Source organism: Neovison vison, chromosome 7 (assembly GCF_020171115.1).
Source record: "Neovison vison isolate M4711 chromosome 7, ASM_NN_V1, whole genome shotgun sequence".
NCBI lineage: Eukaryota > Metazoa > Chordata > Mammalia > Carnivora > Mustelidae > Neogale > Neogale vison.
Window position 1 is genome coordinate 136,201,947 of NC_058097.1, and position 20,869 is coordinate 136,222,815.

Sequence of the window (20,869 nt, forward strand, 5' to 3'; positions counted from 1 at the left end):
CAGCAATCTAACAGAAAGCAGAAAAGTCTTCAGTTGGTTATCAGACATATCTATACCCACGAGCAGCGTGACTACGGAAAAGTGACTTCTGTTTCCTAAACCCCATTTTCCTTATCGGTAGAGTGGGAGTAATGAGATATGTAAGATTGCTATCAGATTTACATAACATGTGACTGTACTATGCAAGTTATGATAAGCTATTCAAATAGAAACACAAAGAGTGTTTTATTCAAATAACAAAGAGAGCACAATAATTCTCTTTCTAACTTCATCAGCTCATATTCCATCAAATGCAAGGATGTCCTTCTCCAATTTTTACATCTTAACTGAGTAAACTTAGAATATTACCACCCCTCTTATAAAAAAATGACACTAGTAACCCCCAATCAGTTGGGAACATGGCTTAAGCAGTTTCTTCGTTCTTGCAGTTGTGTTTGTGGTTGGAAAACCACACTTCCTGCCCATCTCTGTTCACCTCATGACCAAGGCCATGCACGTTTGAGAGAATCTCAGAGTATGCAGTTATTCTAGTGAAGAAGTTCTCAGCACGTGCTCCAAGAACTTGTGGGAATCCATGGGACTTCTTTAGGAGTCTGTAAGGTTCTTTTTTTCAACTACACACCTATATGATGCTGGGTGTTCTTCATATTCTCCAACCAGAACGACTTATCCCAACATATGCAACGTGGAAGCAGATAATCCAGCACTTTTCCATTAACCCAGGCGTTCGAGTTTGCAAAATGGTAAAACAATGTTACTCGCCTGGTTTTTTTTTTTCATGTTTTTGATAATATAGCTATATATTTTTAGAATTATGTTACTTTTACTTTATTGTTATTATCAGTAAGTCAGTACTTTTTACATCCAGTTTCTGCTAGGGTAAATATTGCCAATATAACCCATACACACAAAAGTTCTTTGGAGTCTTCATAATCTTTAAGAATACAAAGGGGTCCTAAGAACAAGAAGTGGGAGAAACCTTATAGTGCAATCGCCAACCTGCGCAGCATTCCTAGCAACCCTCTTATTTCAGCAAGGGTAAGCTCTAATTAGCTTGTTTTCATTTACAGAAAGCTAATTACTTGCTTCTTATGTTTTCCTTCCTGCATAGGATCCACCCTTTCTTTTCATAAATTTTATGAAGAGGATAAATGAGTGAATATGGGCCAGGCTCTGTCGAAAACTTTGACATACAAAAATAATGGAGTCCTGCTATCAAGGAACGTGGATCCTAGTGGAAAAAGCAGACAGATAATTGAAATGAATCATAAAACACAGGAACATGGGGTAACACAAGAGGGCATTCTGCCATCTGCCCAGGAGATCAGAAGGACAGAAACTATACTCAGAACATGACAGGACATGACAAGACCTTTAAGCTTGTGGGTCAACCCTACTTCCAAACAAAGGTCCCCACTGTAGGTCCCATGGCTCAGCACTGCTCCATGTCTCTTTAGGAGACAGCCTGCATAGAGGGCAGCTGGCCAACAGCCTCCCCCTGTAATGACTTCAGGAACCACCTCAACTTTCCAGTCAAGGCAGACAACTAAATGCAGCTCAGGTATTAGGGCCTGACCATGTCTGCCTACATCAGGCTCATCTCTGCTGTGCTAGCTGGGGATCTCAGAGTTGTATTCCTGAGTCTCTTTCTCCACAACCCTCTTTCCTTCCTTCCTTTCACGGGAGTGAAATCCAAGGCTTTGCCCTCCTCTTCCTCTTTCCTCTCAACTTCCACTTTTATGGGCGTTGGTCCCTAATAAATTCTCTGAGTCTCAGATAATACTCTCCTCATACAATTGTGTGATAATTAAATGACCTAATATATGAGAATTATCTTGGTACAATGTAAAGTCCTACATAAATAAAATGACTAAGATGATTATTATGACTTCCAATGACAGAGGTGTACATGCAACCAAATAACATGCTACAACTATATGTCAAGTTTTTTCTTCTCTATTTCTAAGAGTACTATTTCTCTATTTCTAAGTATACACGCAACCAAATAACATACATAATGGTATGTCAAGTTTTTTCTTCTCTATTTCTCTATTTCTAAGATCTTTCATTATTTTAATATGCATTCCAGAACAGTGGCTTTCAAACTTACACTCAAGGCAGGGAACTTGGAAATCATGATGCTTTTTGCTCTTTACCATGAGATACAGGTACATTCATGTCCATCATAGTACTAGTCATTCAACATATATTTGAGAACTTATTGTGTGCCAGAAATTATTCAGCGTGCTAGGATTACAATAGAGAACAAGATTTGGAGCCTATTTTTAATTAAGAGGGATAAGTTTTCTAACAGAAATAAACACACTAATAAATGCAGTCAGATCTTCATAGAGATCTGTTATTTATTCATTTTGTCTTCTCAAAACCAGATGAGGCAGATAGGGAACACAATTATGTACATTTTATAGATGAGAAAATCAAGGCACAAAAAGAAGTAAAAATAACTTCCAAGATCAAACATCTGGTGAAAGGCAGAGGCCAGGCTTCCCTCTCAAGCAGTGTGACTTGAGTCCTTGCCAATGTTTAAACCAGTGATTCGCAACAATAGCTGTATCAGGAACTCTGGAAAGGGGATTGTTAAAGCACAGATTGCTGGGACCTACTCAGAATTTTCCTGATTCAGTAGGTTATGAGATAGGGTCAGGAATTTGCTTTTTTACAAATTCCAAGAAGATGTGGCTGCTGCTGGTCCTATTGGTTCTGGGACCACACTTTGGGAACTACTTCTAAGCAAGGCAGCCTCTCTATAAACTTACTTGTTATAATAATCTGAGAACCAAATTCTAGTTTGCATAGAAAATCAGTTGGGTTGTGGGGCACCTGGGTAACTCAGTTAAGCATCTGCCTTTGGCTTGGTCATGATCCCAGGGTCTTGGGATTGAGCCCTGTGACAGCTCCTTGCTTGGCAGGGAATCTCGCTTCTCCTTCTCCCTCTGCCCCTTCCCCTACTTGTGCTCTCTCTCCCTTTCTCTCCTTCAAATAAAATCTTTTAAAAAATCAGTTTTGTATCATATCATTTCGATACATGCCAGATTTTCAGGAATGAAACTTCCAGGTAAATCAATAGGAGATTGTACTTTGTTCTGCTGGGACTTGACCAAGTTATCTAGCACTGACACCTGACCAAGATTTATCCAGCATTGACACCTGACCAAGAGCTATCTAGCATTGAGACTTGACCAAGAGTTATCTAGCATCAACAGCTAGGTATGGTAGTATGGTAGTTGAATGACCTGATGAATATCTGATGAGATATTTGTGGGGTTTTGTTGTTGTTGGTTTTGTTTTTGTTTTTTGTTTTTTGGCAGGGTGCAGAGTAAGAGACAGAAAGAATCTTACTTAAGCAGCTCCATACCCAGTGCAGAGCCTGATATGGGGCTCAATCTCACAACCCTGAGATCATGACCCGAGCCAAAATCAAGAGTCTGATACTTACCGGACTGAGCCACCCAGACATCCTAATATTTGTGTTCTAACTCGCTGAAATGATTTCTGTTTTCAGAGAAAAGGTACCCGTCATTTTTATCCTGATTCTATAATTTTGCATAGAGGCAAAAAAAAGTATCTGAATATCTTATTCTGTTTTCCAGTATATTGATCCATGGGCATTTTAGATGTTGAAATATGTCTTTGAATTAGAAATTGAATTAAAAATTTGGCATATTTTTCTTTTTTATTAAGTATATAACTGGCTTATATGTACATTTCATTTCAGAGTAATAAAGATCTCTATAAAATATTTGTTAAAAATTAAAACTTAGGGCCGCATCAGTTTCAGAATCACCGATTTTCCTCCCTGCTAATGGAGACAGGGCAATATTTTATTTTGAGGGGGAACAGTTTGGGAATTAGTAGATAATTGGAGTAAACTAATTTTTTAAAAGATTTTATTTATTTATTTGACAGAGAGAGAAATCACAAGTAGGCAGAGAGAGAGGGAAGCAGAGAGCCTGATGCAGGGCTTGATCACAAGACCCTGAGATCATGACCTGAAGGCAAAGGCTTAACCCACTGAGCCACCCAGGCACCCTGGAGATAAACTAAATTTAAAATCAAGTTACCTGAGGCTTATTTTTGAATCTCAGTAACTGGCAATGTGACATTGAACAAGTTATGATCCCTGGATCTCCATTTTCCAATATTAAAATGAACCCGTTAGACTAAAAGGTCTGCAAAATCCCTTTTCAGTTATCATTCATTGAATAAAGACTATGTAGGGGCACCTGTGCGGCTTAGTTGGTTGAGTGCCTGCCTTCAGCTCAGGTCATGATCCCTGGGCCCTGTGATCAAGCGCCATGTCCCGATCCCTGGTCACCGGGAAGTCTGCTTCTCCTTCTCCCTCTGCCCTTCCCCCTGCTTGTATGCTCTCTCTCTCTCAAATTTAAAAAAAAAAAAAAAAGACTATTTAAACTTTCTTCACAATTAGGTATACTACTTTGATTACAGCTATCAAAGAAAATTACAACGGGACTGTTGAACTCTTTGACTCTTTGATATTGACAACATAGTAAAAGTTTTAATGTTTTAACAACAAATAGCTTGCTTTCCCAGGGACTTGGAAAGGCGGTGCTACATCTCTAAGTGTGTTAGCTTAATTACATGATGTCAACTTTGAATCTTAAGTATAGGACTATAAAATCTAAAAGGCCCCACCCCTGCTTTCGCAGTTTGTGCCTGCATTACTGAATATGTACACTTCCGAGCTTCCAAAGTGACTCCTCTTGCCAAACTGAAATCGGCTTTCAGGCTGAGAAACTGAGGTAAATATCAAGGAGAAGAAAATTTTCTTCTACCCTTCAGAAGTCCTTCTGGCAGGGCTAAGAACTAAATTGACATGGATCAGATTAACAGGAGGAAATAAAATGTGATTTTGTCTGTACAGGAACCCCACATACATGAGCACTTCAAAGCCAGAAAGGTGAAATGAGGTTATGTACGCCAACCTGAGCTAAGGACGGGATAGGGGCCTGGCACCTCAAAGGAGAGGTGTAGGATTCACACAGCAGTAAGAAGAGCAGGTATTTGATAATTAGATGTTTGCCCTACAACACAGATGAGTTAAAAAAAAAAAAAAGTTATCTCTGGTAATAACTCTCATTCTGAGAAAGATCCCATTTTAGATTCTTCTAGGTAGTTGAGGGGCAAACATGCTTCTCTTGACCTTGTAGTCTTAATTACCTTCAGCTCAAAACAGTCCACATGCACAAGGGGCACATTTTGAGAAGACTTGCTCTGAGCCCCTTCACTTACGTATTTAACACTCCAAGAAAGTTTGAGTGTTTTTGCATTAGGATCTAGGGAGACAAAGGCGAATCGTGTGGAAAATGTGCATATTTACTTGTAACCAGTGTGATGAGGGCAAAATGCATGTGCCCTACAGGGCAGGGACACAGAAAAGTTTGTTTTGTTCAACACTTGCCCTTGATGCTGACACAAGGCCTGACACGCACAATGGGTTTTGTGTGCAAAAGCAGCCCCAACTTCCACCAACAGCCAGGAAAGTCAGAGAAGCTCTCACAGAAAAGGGTGATATTTAAACTAAGCAAAGAGGCACTTGGAAACAGTGCTACCTAATAATTATTGGCAGTCAGACTGGCACACTGGAACCTGCTGGTAAGAGCAGCTTTCTCCCACCAGCTTCCTTCCTCACTCTGGGCAAGTTACTTCCTCTCTCTGAGCCTCCTGCTTTTCATCGTTAGAGGAGAAGGGGTTGAGTCACAAAATCTGACATCTTTTGTGCATGTGTGTGCTTGTATGTGTTAACCAAATCCTATAAAGTTTGCGGGGGTGGGGGGAAACGAATACTCAAAAACTGCAAGTTTGCACTGCAAATGAATTCTCTTGTGGGTAATAAATAACATTAACAGGAAACTAGACAAAACCAAGCAAAAAAAAAAGGTTGTGAAAGTTTTGTTGGAAAAACGGAAGGAAGAGCAGTTCTCAAACAGCTAGGGTGACTGGGGGTAGCGAGTAAAATTTTTCCGAGGAAGGGGGAAAAAAAAACTGAGTTGGTTGAGGACTAAGTGGAGAAGAAAAGCAAGTAAAAGAAAACCCCACTTATTAGATCTCTCCCTATCTGGGAATGTTTCCTGCCTTCCGTCTGTTCCCTCCTGCATCCCTAGCCTTATCTTCTTCAGTCTCCCACCGAGGACCTCTTTCTGATTTTGGTCTCCTCCCGCCCGCACACATTCTCTCTTTTTCTCCACGTACCCCTCACCCTGCCCAGTTACTTTTCAAGAAGCAAAGTCACTGTGGCTCTTAAGTCCTATTTTGAGACGTCCCATGGTCATAGAACGTGTGCCTCGCTTCTCCCACGGCTCAAGGTCCAGCGGCAGCCAGGTACCGAGGAGTGCGCACTCCGGGCGCCTCACCTGCGGGCGGGACTGCTCCCGAGCGCCCCTCCCCCCGCCCCCGGCGCCCCAGACCGCGCCCCCGCCCCCGCCCCCGCCCCCGCCGGCCGCGGGTTTCCGGCAGCTCTGGTTATTTTAAAGCACGCGCTGTCCGGAGCGCCTCGCTCTCGGCGGTCCGCTGTCTGTCTCTTCTTTTCCCCTCCGGAGCCCCGCCAGCATGGGTCCCTGTCCCCGCTCACTGCTGGCCGCCCTCCTCCTGGTCCTCTGCGGCGTCGGTCCCACACACGGCGATACACCTGCCAACTGCACCTACCCTGAGCTGCTGGGCACGTGGGTCTTCCAGGTGGGCCCCGTTGGTTCCCAACGCAACGTCAACTGCTTGCTTATGGGTAAGCCGCCGCCACTCCCGGACTCCCACCCTACCCGCTTTAGCCCGGGACTCCTTCCTTTCCGTCCCCCGAGCTCTTCTTTCCGCAGCGCCCACAAGGAGCGCGCCCACAAGGAGCGCCCCCACCTGGGGCCGGGGCCGGTGGGAAGCCGGATGGACCTAAAGCCCCTTGGGGTGCCCTTTACCGCTCCAGGACCAAGAAGGCTAAGTTCAGCAGCTGAGAACTTCTCATTTCATGTTTCTTTGGTTGTTACCGGACCTAAACACTTTCTTCAGGAACTTGCCATTCCCCTTGGGTTTTTGTTTTTTGGCTTTTTTTTTTTTTTTTTGTCTTTTTAGTTTGGAAGAGAGTGGAGACAGTGTAGTCTAATGATCTCCCTGTCCAATCTGAATTTTTAAAAATTTTGCCCATGGAAAATGAGCTCAAACACCGGAAAGCATAACAAGAAAATGTTTTGTTGTTGTTGTTGTTTGGTGTTTTTTTTTTTTTTCCCTTTTCTTAGCTTGTGGGAAAGAGCCCTTATGCCCAGCGTTTTTGATTTACACGTGTGTTGATGCTGCTTGTCCAAGAAAACTTTTGGTATGATGCTACATTGTTTCATGTATTGCAGGGAGATATATAAAAGTTGCCCCCCAACACTCCCTGTTTCTTTGTTTCCGTTCTTTTTTGGGAAATAACTCTTTAGTCTGTAATTATTTTTGGGAATGCCCAGAGACAAGCACAATGTCTGGCTGGTGGAAAGCTGTCAATAAATACCTAGTGTTAGAACACCACTGGGATATTCCACATGCCTTCAGATAACATAGCTACACCGAGGAGGAAGAGTTCAGTGAAGGGAGAAGGAAAAAAGCTATCTCCCGTTCAGAAGAGGCACTCTTGGCTCTACGCAAACCCTTAACCACCCTGTGGTATGTGCAGAGTAAGTGAATCTGTCTTCTGTGATTTCCTTGTCAGCAGAAGGATGATTGCCAGGTCATTTGTTACTAAAATAGACCTGTTCAACTGTCCAACTCCAAATGACTGTGTGACATTTCCTAATCCTGGGCATTCCAAACCTTCTGTTTTAAATGTGTAATGTGGAGGTCCAAAGGAGAGGGAGATCAGGATTGGTGCTATTCAGTCACATGCAATCTCCTGTTTCAGAGCATTAATCTGAAACTTGGAAAAACTGTCCAAAGTGTGAAACCTCCAGATGGACAGAGCAGAACCCTTTAGGCAGCCTGTGTCTGTAAGTCAGACCTTTGACTTTAATCTAGTAAAGACGCACACAGATCTTCTGTAAAACTTTCATCTTCTGAAAGTTGAAAGCTTAGTTCCTGTCAGCACAAAATATCTTTATAGGATAGAATCCTTGCATTTGCTGAATACTGTGGAAGGATTCAGATTCTGAGGTTCTGAACTAGAGAGCCATTGAGTTGAAAGAGACCCCTTTTCTTCTCTGAAGAGATAATTCCCTTTGTATTTATAATCTGATAGCAAATCCTTTTATATTTCCTTTTTTTTTTTTTTTTTTTTTGATAGGCATCCTGTATTCAACCCATTTCTGTGTATCATTTTAAACATCCTTTATTTCTCCTTTTCCTTAGTGGACAAATTTCCTCAGTGTTTGGATGTTCTGGGAAGGTAAGGGCTGTACTTTCTGGGGTCTCTGCCTGGTCAGCTACTTGACAGCTCTGTTGAGCCCTCATTTCACAGGCTTGCCTCAGATCCCTGTGGGAGTGTGCAGAGGGAAGCAACAGGATGGAGACTGGTATCTTCACAAGCTAGACTGGTCCAAATCCAGTAGCATGAAAGGAAAGCTGCTTAAAAATAATGGAAATTATAGAGGAGATTTCCCCTCCCATTTGTTGAAATCCAAATAATTTTCCTGTGTTGTGATTTTTTTTTTTTTTTTTTTTAGGACAACCGGAAAAAAAAGTAGTGGTTCATCTTGAGAAGTTGGACACAGTACGTGATGATCTCGGCAATACTGGCCATTTCACCATCATTTACAATCAAGGCTTTGAGATTGTGTTGAACGACTACAAGTGGTTTGCCTTTTTTAAGGTTAGTTTTGTTGGAAATGCGTTTGTATTTTCAGTGATTTGGTATCTGAAGCTTCTTCTTATCAGACCCTCAGGATTTTGATTTTTGGTTTAAGATAACTAGAAGTGACAGCACTGGGCATCTGGGTGGCTCAAGTCGGTTAAGTGTCCAACTCTTGATCTCCACTCCAGTCTTGATCTCAGGTGAGTTCAAGCCCTGCACTTGGTCTTGGGATCATGGGGCTGACTAATTCGCTCCTGATTCGCCCAGAGCCACAAGAGAGTGTCCTACTGCATAGTGCTAGCCCAGGAAAATACTAATAGTTCATTTCTGATTCTTACTGAATGTGTATAACTTTCACAACCTCGTAAAGCCCAAGATGGTAAGTTGGACCGTTGTAAAGTCGGGGACTGTTAGAATGTGCTAGATATATTAATGTGAATAACTCACTTTACTAAGCTGAGACAAAGAGAGAACTTGAGTTACTCCCTAGGCTAAAGTAAAAGGTAGCCCTGCCAGTGCAGCCTGTTTTCTTCTTTCACTGGAGAAGTCTTGTCCGTTCTTCTCTTCTAACACAGTGCTTCCAACTGCAGACACGTTTTAGGGTAATGTTAGCAAAGTGCTAACTGGTTTAAGTACATTCAGGACACAAACCTGAGACTTGCCGTTTCTTACTATAAATAGAGATAAACAAACAGACTTTCTCAGAAAGTAGGGTTTACAACATTTGGAACATCTGCTAAGAGTTAGCCAATTGTAGCGATTCATGGGAAAGTACGGAAAGAATCTGTTAAAGATGATGGAAAAACAAAGCACCAACAAAAACGTAACCTCTAAATGTATTGGGATTTCTTGCGATTTAATCACTATAGTATGGTGTTACATCCAAGCCAACTATTTTTCTTAGAATAATAACCCCCCCCCATGAGAATCTCCCTTTAGCATGAAAAAAGAAAAGCCGGAACAAGACGAAAAATCATCCCCTCATGCCAGGGTTGACTGCTCTGATATCAGTGGGTGGGCGCTGATCTGTCCTTCGGGCTGTGGAGGGCCGGCTGTTCATTTTAGTGGTTGGAGCTCATGCTTGACCATTTATGAAACATTTCACTATCACCCCTGGATACTGTGTATTTAAAAAAAAAAAAATACATGACAGTACCTGTATGAGTCTTTAAAGTTGTAATACTTTGGTAGTGAGTATAATTCATTGCGAATATAATTCTGGTCTGCACATTGATGAGCCTAGGGCTCCACAGACTTGTATGTACTCCGCTGCAGCCCTTTGAAAATTCTTTGCCTTCATGTTGAGAACCACTTGCCTGTGGAACTGAGGTACAAGGAGGTATTCAAGGCCACCCCCCACCCTGTCCTTTGTCGCCTGACACATACTACGCACTTGGTCGAGACTTTGTTCAAAAAAATGAAAATGAATCTGTGAAGTAGAATTCAGTTGAGAAAGAGATTGAATAAAAAATTATTTAAGGGTTAGATGGGAGTTGTATTTAAGTGTAGATGAATTAATAAAATAGTTTTACCCGTTTGGCTTAGGAAAGTTTTCCTTCTTCCTTTCTGTAGAATGGGAGAAACTATTGGACAGACTTCTAAAGTCACCACTTAATTTCCTGAGCCATAACTGGAAATAGATACAGACAAGTTTCCCTGCATTAGTACTTTAAGTCTGCTCTCAGCTTAAAGAAGAATCCAGAGCTGGTAGCGACAGAGGCAACAGCTGGTGGCTGGATGAGGAATTGGAATACCTCTTTGTGTTTCTCTTTAAATCACAGTGTAAGCCCATTTGGTATTTTTCCATAGCCTTAGAACATAAGTCCTAGGTCAGTAGAGAGCCACTTGATAACGCCAAATGAGGTTATAAGTGTACTCAGTCACACTGTTTTAGGCCAGAACCCTACCTAATCGCAGGCTCCTGAATGGTGTTCTCTGATTAGGAATAAAAATAGGAAGAATGTTCTTCCATTAACTGATTACAGTATATTCTTGAAGTGCCTGTTTGACCAGAATCGTTATCAGAGCTGTTTTCGTGCTAAGAAATCAATCACTCTGACTAGACAATAGTTAGGCTTTGTGATAAGATCATAATTTCAGTAAACAGAGCAGGATATATATAAGATAGTTGGCTTTAAAATTTCTGTTAACCTAATCAAGTAGTTCTAGGTCAACATGTTTTGTAGTGTGATAAAATCTGTGTCCTTTTAGCAAATCCAGCTGACAGGGTAATGAGGAACTGAATTTTTTAAAAATCTGAGAAAAATGATAAAGTGGAATTGAGGTTTTTTTAAAAATATTTTATCTTGTGGGAGCACCTGGGTGGCTCAGTGGGTTGGGCCGCTGCCTTTGGCTCGGGTCATAGTCTCGAGGTCCTGGGATTGAGTCCTGTGTCCGGCTCTCTGCTCAGCGGGGAACCTGCTTCCCTCTCCCTCTCTCTCTGCCTGCATTTCTGCCTACTTGTGATCTATCTCTCTCTTTCTCTGTCAAATAAATAAATAAATAATCTCTAAAAAAATTATGATTTATTTTGCGAAAGAGTACTATTGAAATGCACAAAGCACTCTTGGCTTCTTTTATAGACTTAGAAAATAGCTTTGAGAATCAACATTATTTTTAGAAATGAAGAATTACTGAGGTATAAGCAGAATTTTGTATTTAAAATGTGTCCTGTAAACTATAGCATCCTCCATTTAGTCTACCGCTGTTAAAGAAACATCTGACATTTTTGCCATGTCCATCTGTCCTCTTGATTTTGTCCATTGTTGGTCTACACATCAAGTGGATTTCTAGATTGCTCCTTTGACTCATAACAGACCCTATTGCTTGTTTCCCTTTGTCCTCTTCAGATATGCTTTCATTACATGACACATTTGCATTTGATTGTCTGTTACTGTTGCTACTAGAGTTTGGGAGCAGAGCAGGTGATCTGGGCAGGGTATTCTGTTGGGCTCCTGGGCCACCTGCTCCCCAGACTACCCTACATCTCAACAGAGCATACAGCTTCCATGTCATTCTCCCTGCATGCCAACTTTGAAACAGTTGTGATACCACTGCTATTGGTAGGAATTTGCCTTATTAAAGTTTGCAGGCCTCACTTGGAAGACGGGCATTTTTCATGACTCAAGGTTTGTAAGCCCTTTTCCTGTCACCCACCCCCCACCTTAGTTTTACCTGCTTGAGACACTGGGAGTGAAATCCCAGTGTGATTTTTTGCATGTGATTTCAAGCTAGATAAAAGCTTGGAAGGAGATACATCTTGACACTGAAAGTTTTTGGATAGTTTCAGTTTTGCAGGAAGTACTGGGTATATATTCTTAGACGGTAAGTTTTTTTACTCAACTTTCCACATACATTCAATTATCTGAACGCTTTGTAGGGGGTTACAAACTCAAATGCATTTAGGGCCCACCCAGGCAGGTACCTAAGCATTTGAAATGACCCTAATGTAAAACAGTAAGGAGGAGTTAGAACCTATCACAAAATGGAAACTTTCTTAGAGGCATTCATATTCAGTTTCCTTTTAAAATAATGTACTGGCCAAAATAAATGACAGTACTGACTGCAGGTTGTTTTCTAAGAGTCCTCAGATTTAATCACTTTACCATTTGGTTGTAATTCTCAAACCCAGGTACCGCTTGAGACTATCTGCAGATTAAAAACAGCTGACCTCTTTTTTTTTTTTTTTTTTTTAAAGATTTTATTTACTTGAGAGAGAGTGAGCAAGAGGGAGAGAGAGAGAAAAAGCACAGGAGCTAAGGGAGGGGAACGGAAGCATACTTCCCACTGAGTAGTGAGCCCGAAGTGGGACTTGATCCCAGGACTCTAGGATCATGACCTGAGTTAAAGGCAGACACTTAACTGCCTGAACCACCCAGGTACCCAAGCAGCAGACCCCTTAAATGAAAACCACATGTAATGAGACAGGATGTTTAATTATGGCAACTTGCTGTTGGGTGGATAAATGACTTTTTATTATTATTTTTTATTTTTTATTTTTTTTAAGATTTTATTTATTTATTTGACAGACAGAGATCACAAGTAGGCAGGGTGGCAGGCAGAAAGAGAGATGGAGAAGCAGGCTCCCTGCCGAGCAGAGAGCCCGTTGTAGGACTCTATCACAGGACCTGGGGACATGACCTGAGCTGAAGGCAGAGGCTTTAACCCACTGAGCCACCCAGGTGCCCCCAAAAATGACTTTTTAATGCTTTTATGTATTTTGCTCACTTTCCACTGTCTATCTAATTGTACAGAGGAAGAAAGTCATATGAAAGATACTAAGTCCCAAAAAACACCCCCAGGTTTAATAGACTTTCTAGCCTTTTCCTGCTTCTCATTTCACTTTCTCCGAGACTATAGAAAGAAGCAGTAGAGCAGGAACTGATTTTGTTTTGAAGATTAAGTCACTCAGGTGCTGAAGATGTATAGAAGGGAAACTAGACTCATGGCTGAAAATTTTGTTTTATGACCATCAAGCAAACTTCATAGATTTTGTTTAGGGCCCACTAGTCTTAGTAAAACTCTAAGCTAAAAAACACTTCTATGGGTATTCCAAAAGCAGGTTGGTACTGGAAACGAGCTGTATGTTGGGAAAGCCATACCAGAGGATTTATAGCTCATTTTGTGTGCTACTGACTTGTCAATTTCCAGTTTGTCTCAACAGCCAGAAGTGTCAATTATGTTTCTACAATTAAAGATTTGGGAATCTTGTCACATTTTTTTCACTCCGCTTTCTGGGTTCATTTTTAAGATCTGATGGTTCAGCTTTCGGAATACTTGTTTTTTTCGGGTAATTTATTTTAATATAGATTCAACATACTGAGATCCAGATTTTGGTGCTTTTTTGTTTTTTTAATTTTAACAACTTGTGGTTTACTCTTTTTTTTTTTTTTAAAGATTTTATTTATTTATTTGACAGACAGAGATCACAAGTAGGCAGAGAGGCAGGCACAGAGAGAGGAAGGGAAGCAGGCTCCCTGCTGAGCAGAGAACCCGATTCGGGGCTCCATCCCAGAACCCTGGGATCATGATCCAAGCCAAAGGCAGAGGCTTTAACCCACTGAGCCACCCAGGCACTCCTGTGGTTTACTCTTAAGAGTGTTTCAGTTTAGGGAATGGATGGGAAGTTTAACAGTCCGTGCTTAATTTCATTTTCTTTCATGGTGATGCTTAATCTTAACATGATGACTTAGTTTCCCATTGTGAACTCTTCATAGGATGTCACTGATTTTATCAGTCAGTTGTTCATGCAGCTGGGAACTGTGAGGGTACATGATTTGAGACATCTGAGGAACAAACTGGGTGAGCTCTGTTGAAATTTTTAACTTCTTAAAAGCGAGCAATGTTTGTTGATTCATCTGGGTGAGAGACTGGAAAGATTAGGGATTTTGCACAGATTCCTTGCTTCAGCCTGCTTATTTGCAATTTCTTACCTGCCTGCACTATTGTATGTGAGTGAGCTTTCACTTTATTCTCTTTGCACACATCAAATTGGTTCTCCCGAGTCTGATACTGCTACCCTGAGCAGACATAAACCCAAAAAGATCAAGACTCAGTTAAGATCAGCCCAAGGTTGTTTCACTTCCCTGAAGCAGCTGTGCCTCCTGGGGTTGCTCATTTTTTTTTCTAAAAGGGCTCAAGAGGGAACCATGGGAGGCTCTGACATTTTAGGTCTGTCTTCTGGTAGAGAGGGCAGCTCTTCTAGAGAAATCCACGTACCTGCCGCTCATCCTTGGGAGACTCCCCCATCTTTTTCACACTGGCTCCTGGTCAGAGCACAGACTACTGACTAGGAGGAAGAGGACCTTCTTCACTCTTTACATTCTCCTCATACTTAGAAAAGTTGTTTAAATCTCACTCTCACTGGATCCATAAATATAGAGGTCTTAACATTTTTATGGGCAAAGGGTGATTAGAGAGTAAAGTTGATAGGGACTTAACTATTCCTTGCATTTTAACACAATGTTATTTCCCCTTTCCTTACCTCTTTTACAATCTCTGAAGTACAGAAGGGGGGTATGAAAAAGGGAACTGGGGGCAAGTGTTGGAAGTTCCACAGCTTTATCCTGTATCAGCATTTTCCAGACTGTTGATGGCCTGGCAGCGGCCCACACATCTGCTAAGTAGGAACTGCTCATCAGTTCTGTTCACTCCATCCTGTGAACCTTTGAAGGTGGTTCCAGGCAGCTGCTGTGAATGGATCAAAGTAGAAATTAGCCAAAATTAATAAGCTTTTTTTTTTTTTCTGAATTCCTAGTACTTGAATAAGTATAGATGGTGTTGAATCATTTCCTTTATTTCAGAACTTATCAGGATCTTTAATATATTAGATAGCTGTTGCTTAGGAAGATAAAATAGGAAACTTTCCCCAGATAAGTTCATCACTTTTTCCTCGCAAAAAAATGAGGTCTTCTCATTTTTGTGCAGTTTACAAAATTCTGTCTTAAAACTCTCCCTGTTCCTTCTAATTAAAGGGACACCTCCATCAGAAGATAACTCCCCTCCCCCCTGAGTAGGTATTTGCTCTGTAAATGGGTAAATAGCCTGGTACATGGAAATACAGATCAAAACATCCTTAAGCCTCCATGTAGAATTTGAACGATACACGTGTTAATGCATCTGGGTTGTTAGATTAGCCTGTTTATTCTAAGTACATTTCAAAATTAGATTTCTGCAGTGGTAGTTAATTTCAAATGCATCTGCATGTGCTTCTTGAGCATGTTGGCTGTGTGCCTGATACATGTTGCTTAAGCATTCAGCTTTTGAGAATGGCAGCTTTTTGTGAATGTCTTAAATAGCACTAAAAATGTACAAGCATTTCAAATGCTAGTACTGTTTGTGTTTGTGTGTGTGTGTTTTACGTAAATTAATATAATTAAACATTCTTAAGAGACAGTGTGATCCTTGTTGGCTTGTAACTCTAGTTTTTATTGTCTTTTAGTTGTTAAATAAAGCATCTGTTGAGGGCCTCTTTTAAAACAGCAGCCACACAGAGACTTTGGGGCTAAGAGGCAGAGCCGCATGCAGCCATGGACCTGCCTTCCTCTGACAGCTAGCAGAGGCCTGGGGCAGCTGCATTCCCTTCTGGAGTCTTGTCTTTGCCTGTAAAATGCTGAGGAGTCCTGGTGACCTACCTCCAAGGCAGCTGCCCTCCTGAACATTTCCTTGGAAAGCAGCAACCGCCATTTTGAAATGTGAACAACCAGAGACTACACAGGAAAAAGGAAAGAAAAGTCTGGAAGTCTTAGGTGGCTCCACCATTCAGCCTTTGAATGAAAGGAACGATACGCAACTCCCGTTTTTCCCTTTCGAATATGCTCTATGGAGATGATTGTTTCCAGATTGATGAGGATTTGAATGTTGTGTTTAATTTATTTCATCGTGCAGATTTTATTTCCAGTTATATTATCTTCTTGTGCACCTTCTTTCTCTAATTACCTTGAGAAACCCCAGCACCTGCTGTAAGGAGAAAATGCTTCACGATATCTTGAGACGCACAGATAGGTTGTTGGTGGAAAGATGGTTCTGGTCTGGAGGACCGGGCTTGCTGAGAGATAAGTCAAACTGCTAAAAGGTAATTTTGCTGCAGATCATAGGCCTGCATTACCCTGGTCAGAAAGATGGGGTGATTAGTACTTTTTTTCATCTGTTTTTTGATTAGATGCCAGCTTTGTTCTAAGAACTTGACCTGCCTTACCTTACAAGAATCTTATGAAGTAGACATTAACTAACTTTATTTTATAGATGGGGAAGATTAGTCTCAATGGTGTTTAAGCTCACACTGCATCTAATTATAAAATGACAAGAGCTAATCTCTTAAGCCTAAGGACCTCCTTGGGGCTAAAGAGTAAAAGAAAACCCATTTCACAAAGAAACTGTGGTACTTGGAGTAATATTTCAGTAGATTTTCTGGTGAGTCCTAGTTTGTTAGCATCACAAATGCTAGTTTAATGGAATCAATTGCATTGCATGGCTCCTTTTGAAATTTTAGGAGAAGCTTCTATTTCCTTACCAAACTTGGCTATTCCCTTTCTTTCTATCAAGAGGATAACTTACCTTCTTTCCTTTTGTAGTCCTCCAGATTGGAAGGAGAGTTTTGTTAAGTTTCAAATTAATTACAAATTAAGTACTCTTGCCAAGTTGACATCTTTCATTACACTATTGTTCACACTGATGGATATCTTTCAGCTCTTTCCTACTAAACAATGTACTGGTTTCCTGCTCAGTTCAGAATTAATACCACCCATGGTAAATTGAAAATGTGGGGTTACACCTAGTCCCTATATTCTGGGAGGGCTTTTCTCCTGAATCTTTGCTTCAATGGAGGGAGCTCAAGATAACAGATTTTCATTATTTTATTGGTTCAGATAACTTTTATGATCTCTGAGAGGTCTGTTATTCTGGGCAGGTCATGCCTTATAAAGGTAAAGTCATCCTATACCCAAGTACTTAAACCTAGATGGTTTGTTCCATCCTACCTCTGGACCTGGTAATTCATCACTCAGGACCTTGATGCTGCCTCTGTGAAACCTTCCTCAGCTTTCTCTATTAGTGGGAGAAATGGCATTTGGTTCATGTTGTTCTTTGCAATCACCTCTGCTCAGGTAGAACTATTCTAAGTGCTGTAAATGTGGAGTGATGTTTGATAGCACGTTCTCACCTTCTTCCAGATTGAAAATCTGTCACTCTCCCTGTGTGTCTTCAGAACCCAATTACTTAGGATTTTTAAGTGTTTGGAAAATTGACCGCACTTCCCTTGTCTCTTCAAAGGCTTTTCATAAGTATTATCAGCTTACAAAGAATTAATTCTAGAGGATTCTAGAAGCACAAATCAGGAACAATGCTATTTAATATTTTTCATTCTTGTGTTCTAAAAAACATACCTGGTTACCTGTCTCCAGAGCTCTAAAAGAGTTGTGTATTTTCAACCTAACTTCCAGGATGTGAATACTGACAAAGCAGCTAATGTGTATAAGAATGTATTTCATATGGAATTTTAAATCACCTCTACGGAAGTCTTTTTTTTTCTTTTTCTCTGAGCAACTTTGCACATAAATGTTTTGATTATGGAGAAGACAACTTGATGGGTACAGAATTACAGATATTTGTATTAGGAGGCTCCATATTATATACTGCTTAGCATTCTCTCTCATGATTGCTGTTTGTCTTCTCTAGTCTTTAAATTCTGAGGGCAGGAATGTACTCTGTATCAACTAATCATTTTGTTCTCTATGTATAGCGTGATCTGTGATAAATAGACCGTTAATAAATGTCTGTAGAAGAAAATTGAGTAATATTTGTTGTGTTGTCCTGTTGTTTCATTGATGTGTTCCTGGGTGTTCTGTTACCTTTACGAACTGAAAGTCTGTTGTGGTGGACCCTCAGGCCATATTTGTTGAATGACATGGTAGAAAACAATGGAGACATTTAGACTTTATTTGGTTTGCTTAGATTTTAATTTTTGTGTGAGATTGTAAAGGCCAAGATAGGGCTCAAAATCCTAACTTTCAGAATTACTCAAAACTAAGTTAACTGTCGGGGTAAATAGTGAGCTTTATGATGGCAAAGCCTGGAGAGGCAACAACCAGGAACTAGTCTGGAATGCTCTAGGTTATGCCCTGCCTTCCTCTGTCTTTACAATAGTGAGAGGCACCAGCCAAAAGTTAGATAAGGTGAACTCTCAGATATCTCTTAGTCTCCCAGTTTAACAGTTTTATAAGCAAGGAAGTGAGGAGTTAGCCAAGCGATTTTGACTACTTTGTTGAGTGACAACCTGGTTTTAACTAGTTCTGGGATATATATTTTCATTTAAACTGAAAGTCTTTTAAGGAATGGAGGCAAATAAATGTATGCCCCTCCCTTTTCACATGCCCATCCAGCTGCCAGTTCCTTCAGTAAAATGCTAGAAGGTATTTTTGTTGCAACCACTATAATGATTTCCTAGCAGTTTCAAAATTCTTCGAAATTCAACTTTTTAAACAATAGTTAAGTCAGAAAACTAGAGCTAATCCTTGAAACTGACAGAGGGAAGTAGGTTTCTTTCTGAGGAAAAATGTGGTACTCTTGGGGGAAGTTTGGCCAAGTATCCATTTAGAGGGTGTGTCTTATTCTCTTTTGTTTGGCTTTTACCCACACTCTAGACCTGACTGCAATTGAAAGCAGTTAATCTACATTTACATAGATATATACAACAAACAAAGGGCAATATGCTAGTAAACATTTTTTGTTATTCAGCATTGCTGGAATGTAATATCTCTAGTATATGGTGTGCCATTAAGTCAATCAACTTCGTGCTGGGTGTTCTTTTTGGAAGACCTGGTACTCCAAAACTTTTATTATGTATTCCATGGTGTATAAAGGTACACTTAATAAATTATATACCTACAGTACTGTACTGATGTTCGCTGTCAGACACATGGCATATTAAATGATTAAATATTTGATTCACTTTCTATCACAAATACAGGTCCTGCCCAAACATATTTCATGATGATATTCTTTGAAAATAATAGAAAAGTATGCTTCATTATCATAAGAATCTGTTCCCTATAATTTTCATACTGAAAATTTTAAACATTTGGAAGCAGTTTTTCCACTGAAAATCTTTCAAAGATTTCACTAGTTTTGATTCATTTTGTTAAAAGTAGGAGTCTCAAAGTTCAGTCAAGTTTGGAAGAATTGATGTTTGGTATTAGGGTTAGTGACAGTTTAGTGGACAGTTTTTTAAATGGAAGTATAGTCAATACACAATGTTAGATTAGGGTCAGAGGTACAGTATAGTGATTCTACAGCTCTGTGCATTCTGCTATGCTCACAGGTGTAGCTGGACAAATTTTAACTGAAATGTTTGTTTTGTTGATAAATAAGATGAGAAGCTGAAGACTGCAGCAATGGAACCCTTCCAAAACATCCGATTTCAAAAACTCACATTTTTATATGGCTGACAGTTCCTACTAGGAATAGGACAGATGTAAGCTTTGCCCTTTTCTCACGTCTGCTTAGATTTATTTGCAAGTTCTGGTTTCTCTGCAAGTATTTTAAGCCATTTGTTCATTTTGTGAGAATTAGCCGAATTAAAGCAGAGACGTACATAAATCAGTTTAGGCAGGCACGAGTACAAGGGAAGATGCAGTGTCCTAACCATCGCACAGGGAAGATGCAGTGTCCTAACCATCGCACAGGTAAGCAAGCTGCAGGGCGGGTGAACGCCAGACCTTGAAACTGAGTGGTCCTGTCTCTGTCGTCTTGGATATTAGATAACAATGGAAGTGGGTTTTCAGTGTTATTTATATAATTACAAATGTAAATAGAAATTCTGTGTTTCCCCCATATTCGGGGGATCATCTTTTCGTCTCATTTTGAAAGCCAGTGGTTGACAGAATATGTTGAGTTGACAGATTGGGTTTAGTGTTTAAGTTCTTCCCTGACACAGGTAAAGTCTTAAAACAACTTTGTATCCCCCATGGTAACAGGTAGTAGTGTTTATATTGTTGCTTTTTGAGTGTTTCGTAACTTTTTAAACTCTTCACACTTCAGTGTTCTCTTTATCCTTCATAGGAATCCAGTGAAGTGTAGGTTTCCTTCCCCGGATCAGGTGAGGAAATTGGGGCTCTTCAGTTATGGCTTAAGTGTAGTAAATTGTTAAGTGGAGGAACGGGATTTAAAGGGCAAAGTCCTTTTACTAAACTGTTTTTTTCTCCTAGTGCATTACATAAAGTATTCAAATATTTGCCAAGTATATTATTAGTCAGGGAAACAGTGGAACAAATTGATTTGAAAGCCCTCCATGTCAAAAAGCAGTTGGGAGAGATCCAGGGTAAATAACATTAAGTTCTAAAATATCCCAGTCAGTTCTTTTTCATGTGGTGAATATTACTAGGTAAATGTTAATTGGAGAGTTGATAAAATGAGTGGGGACTTCAGGAGAGGTTGGAGTGTTTGGCAATCCAGCAGTAATTTTGAAGAGGCAAATGGATAACTATGGAATCCTAGTAGATTCCTAATGCTAAGGGCTGGCGTGTGGAATTTCTTTACATTTTCTGAAATTATCTATTTGTTGAAATTGGCATAAATGAATAGAAT

General features: G+C 40.4%; 1 protein-coding gene across 2 annotated transcripts in view; it reads left to right on the forward strand.

Moving 5' to 3' along the window:
* The first annotated feature begins 6,506 nt into the window (after positions 1–6,506).
* CTSC (cathepsin C) overlaps positions 6,507–20,869 on the forward strand; it is a 35,069-nt gene continuing 20,706 nt past the window's right edge. Inside the window, exons 1-4 of one of the 2 annotated variants that reach the window (XM_044258349.1) lie at positions 6,507–6,760; positions 8,661–8,806; positions 14,005–14,089; positions 15,729–18,073. In XM_044258349.1, coding sequence (XP_044114284.1) covers positions 6,589–6,760; positions 8,661–8,806; positions 14,005–14,089; positions 15,729–15,739 — 414 coding nt within the window. In that variant the 5' untranslated portion in view covers positions 6,507–6,588 and the 3' untranslated portion in view covers positions 15,740–18,073. Of the gene's footprint in view, positions 6,761–8,660; positions 8,807–14,004; positions 14,090–15,728; positions 18,074–20,869 lie in introns of those variants that run through there. The other variant, XM_044258348.1, reaches the window with a different exon arrangement.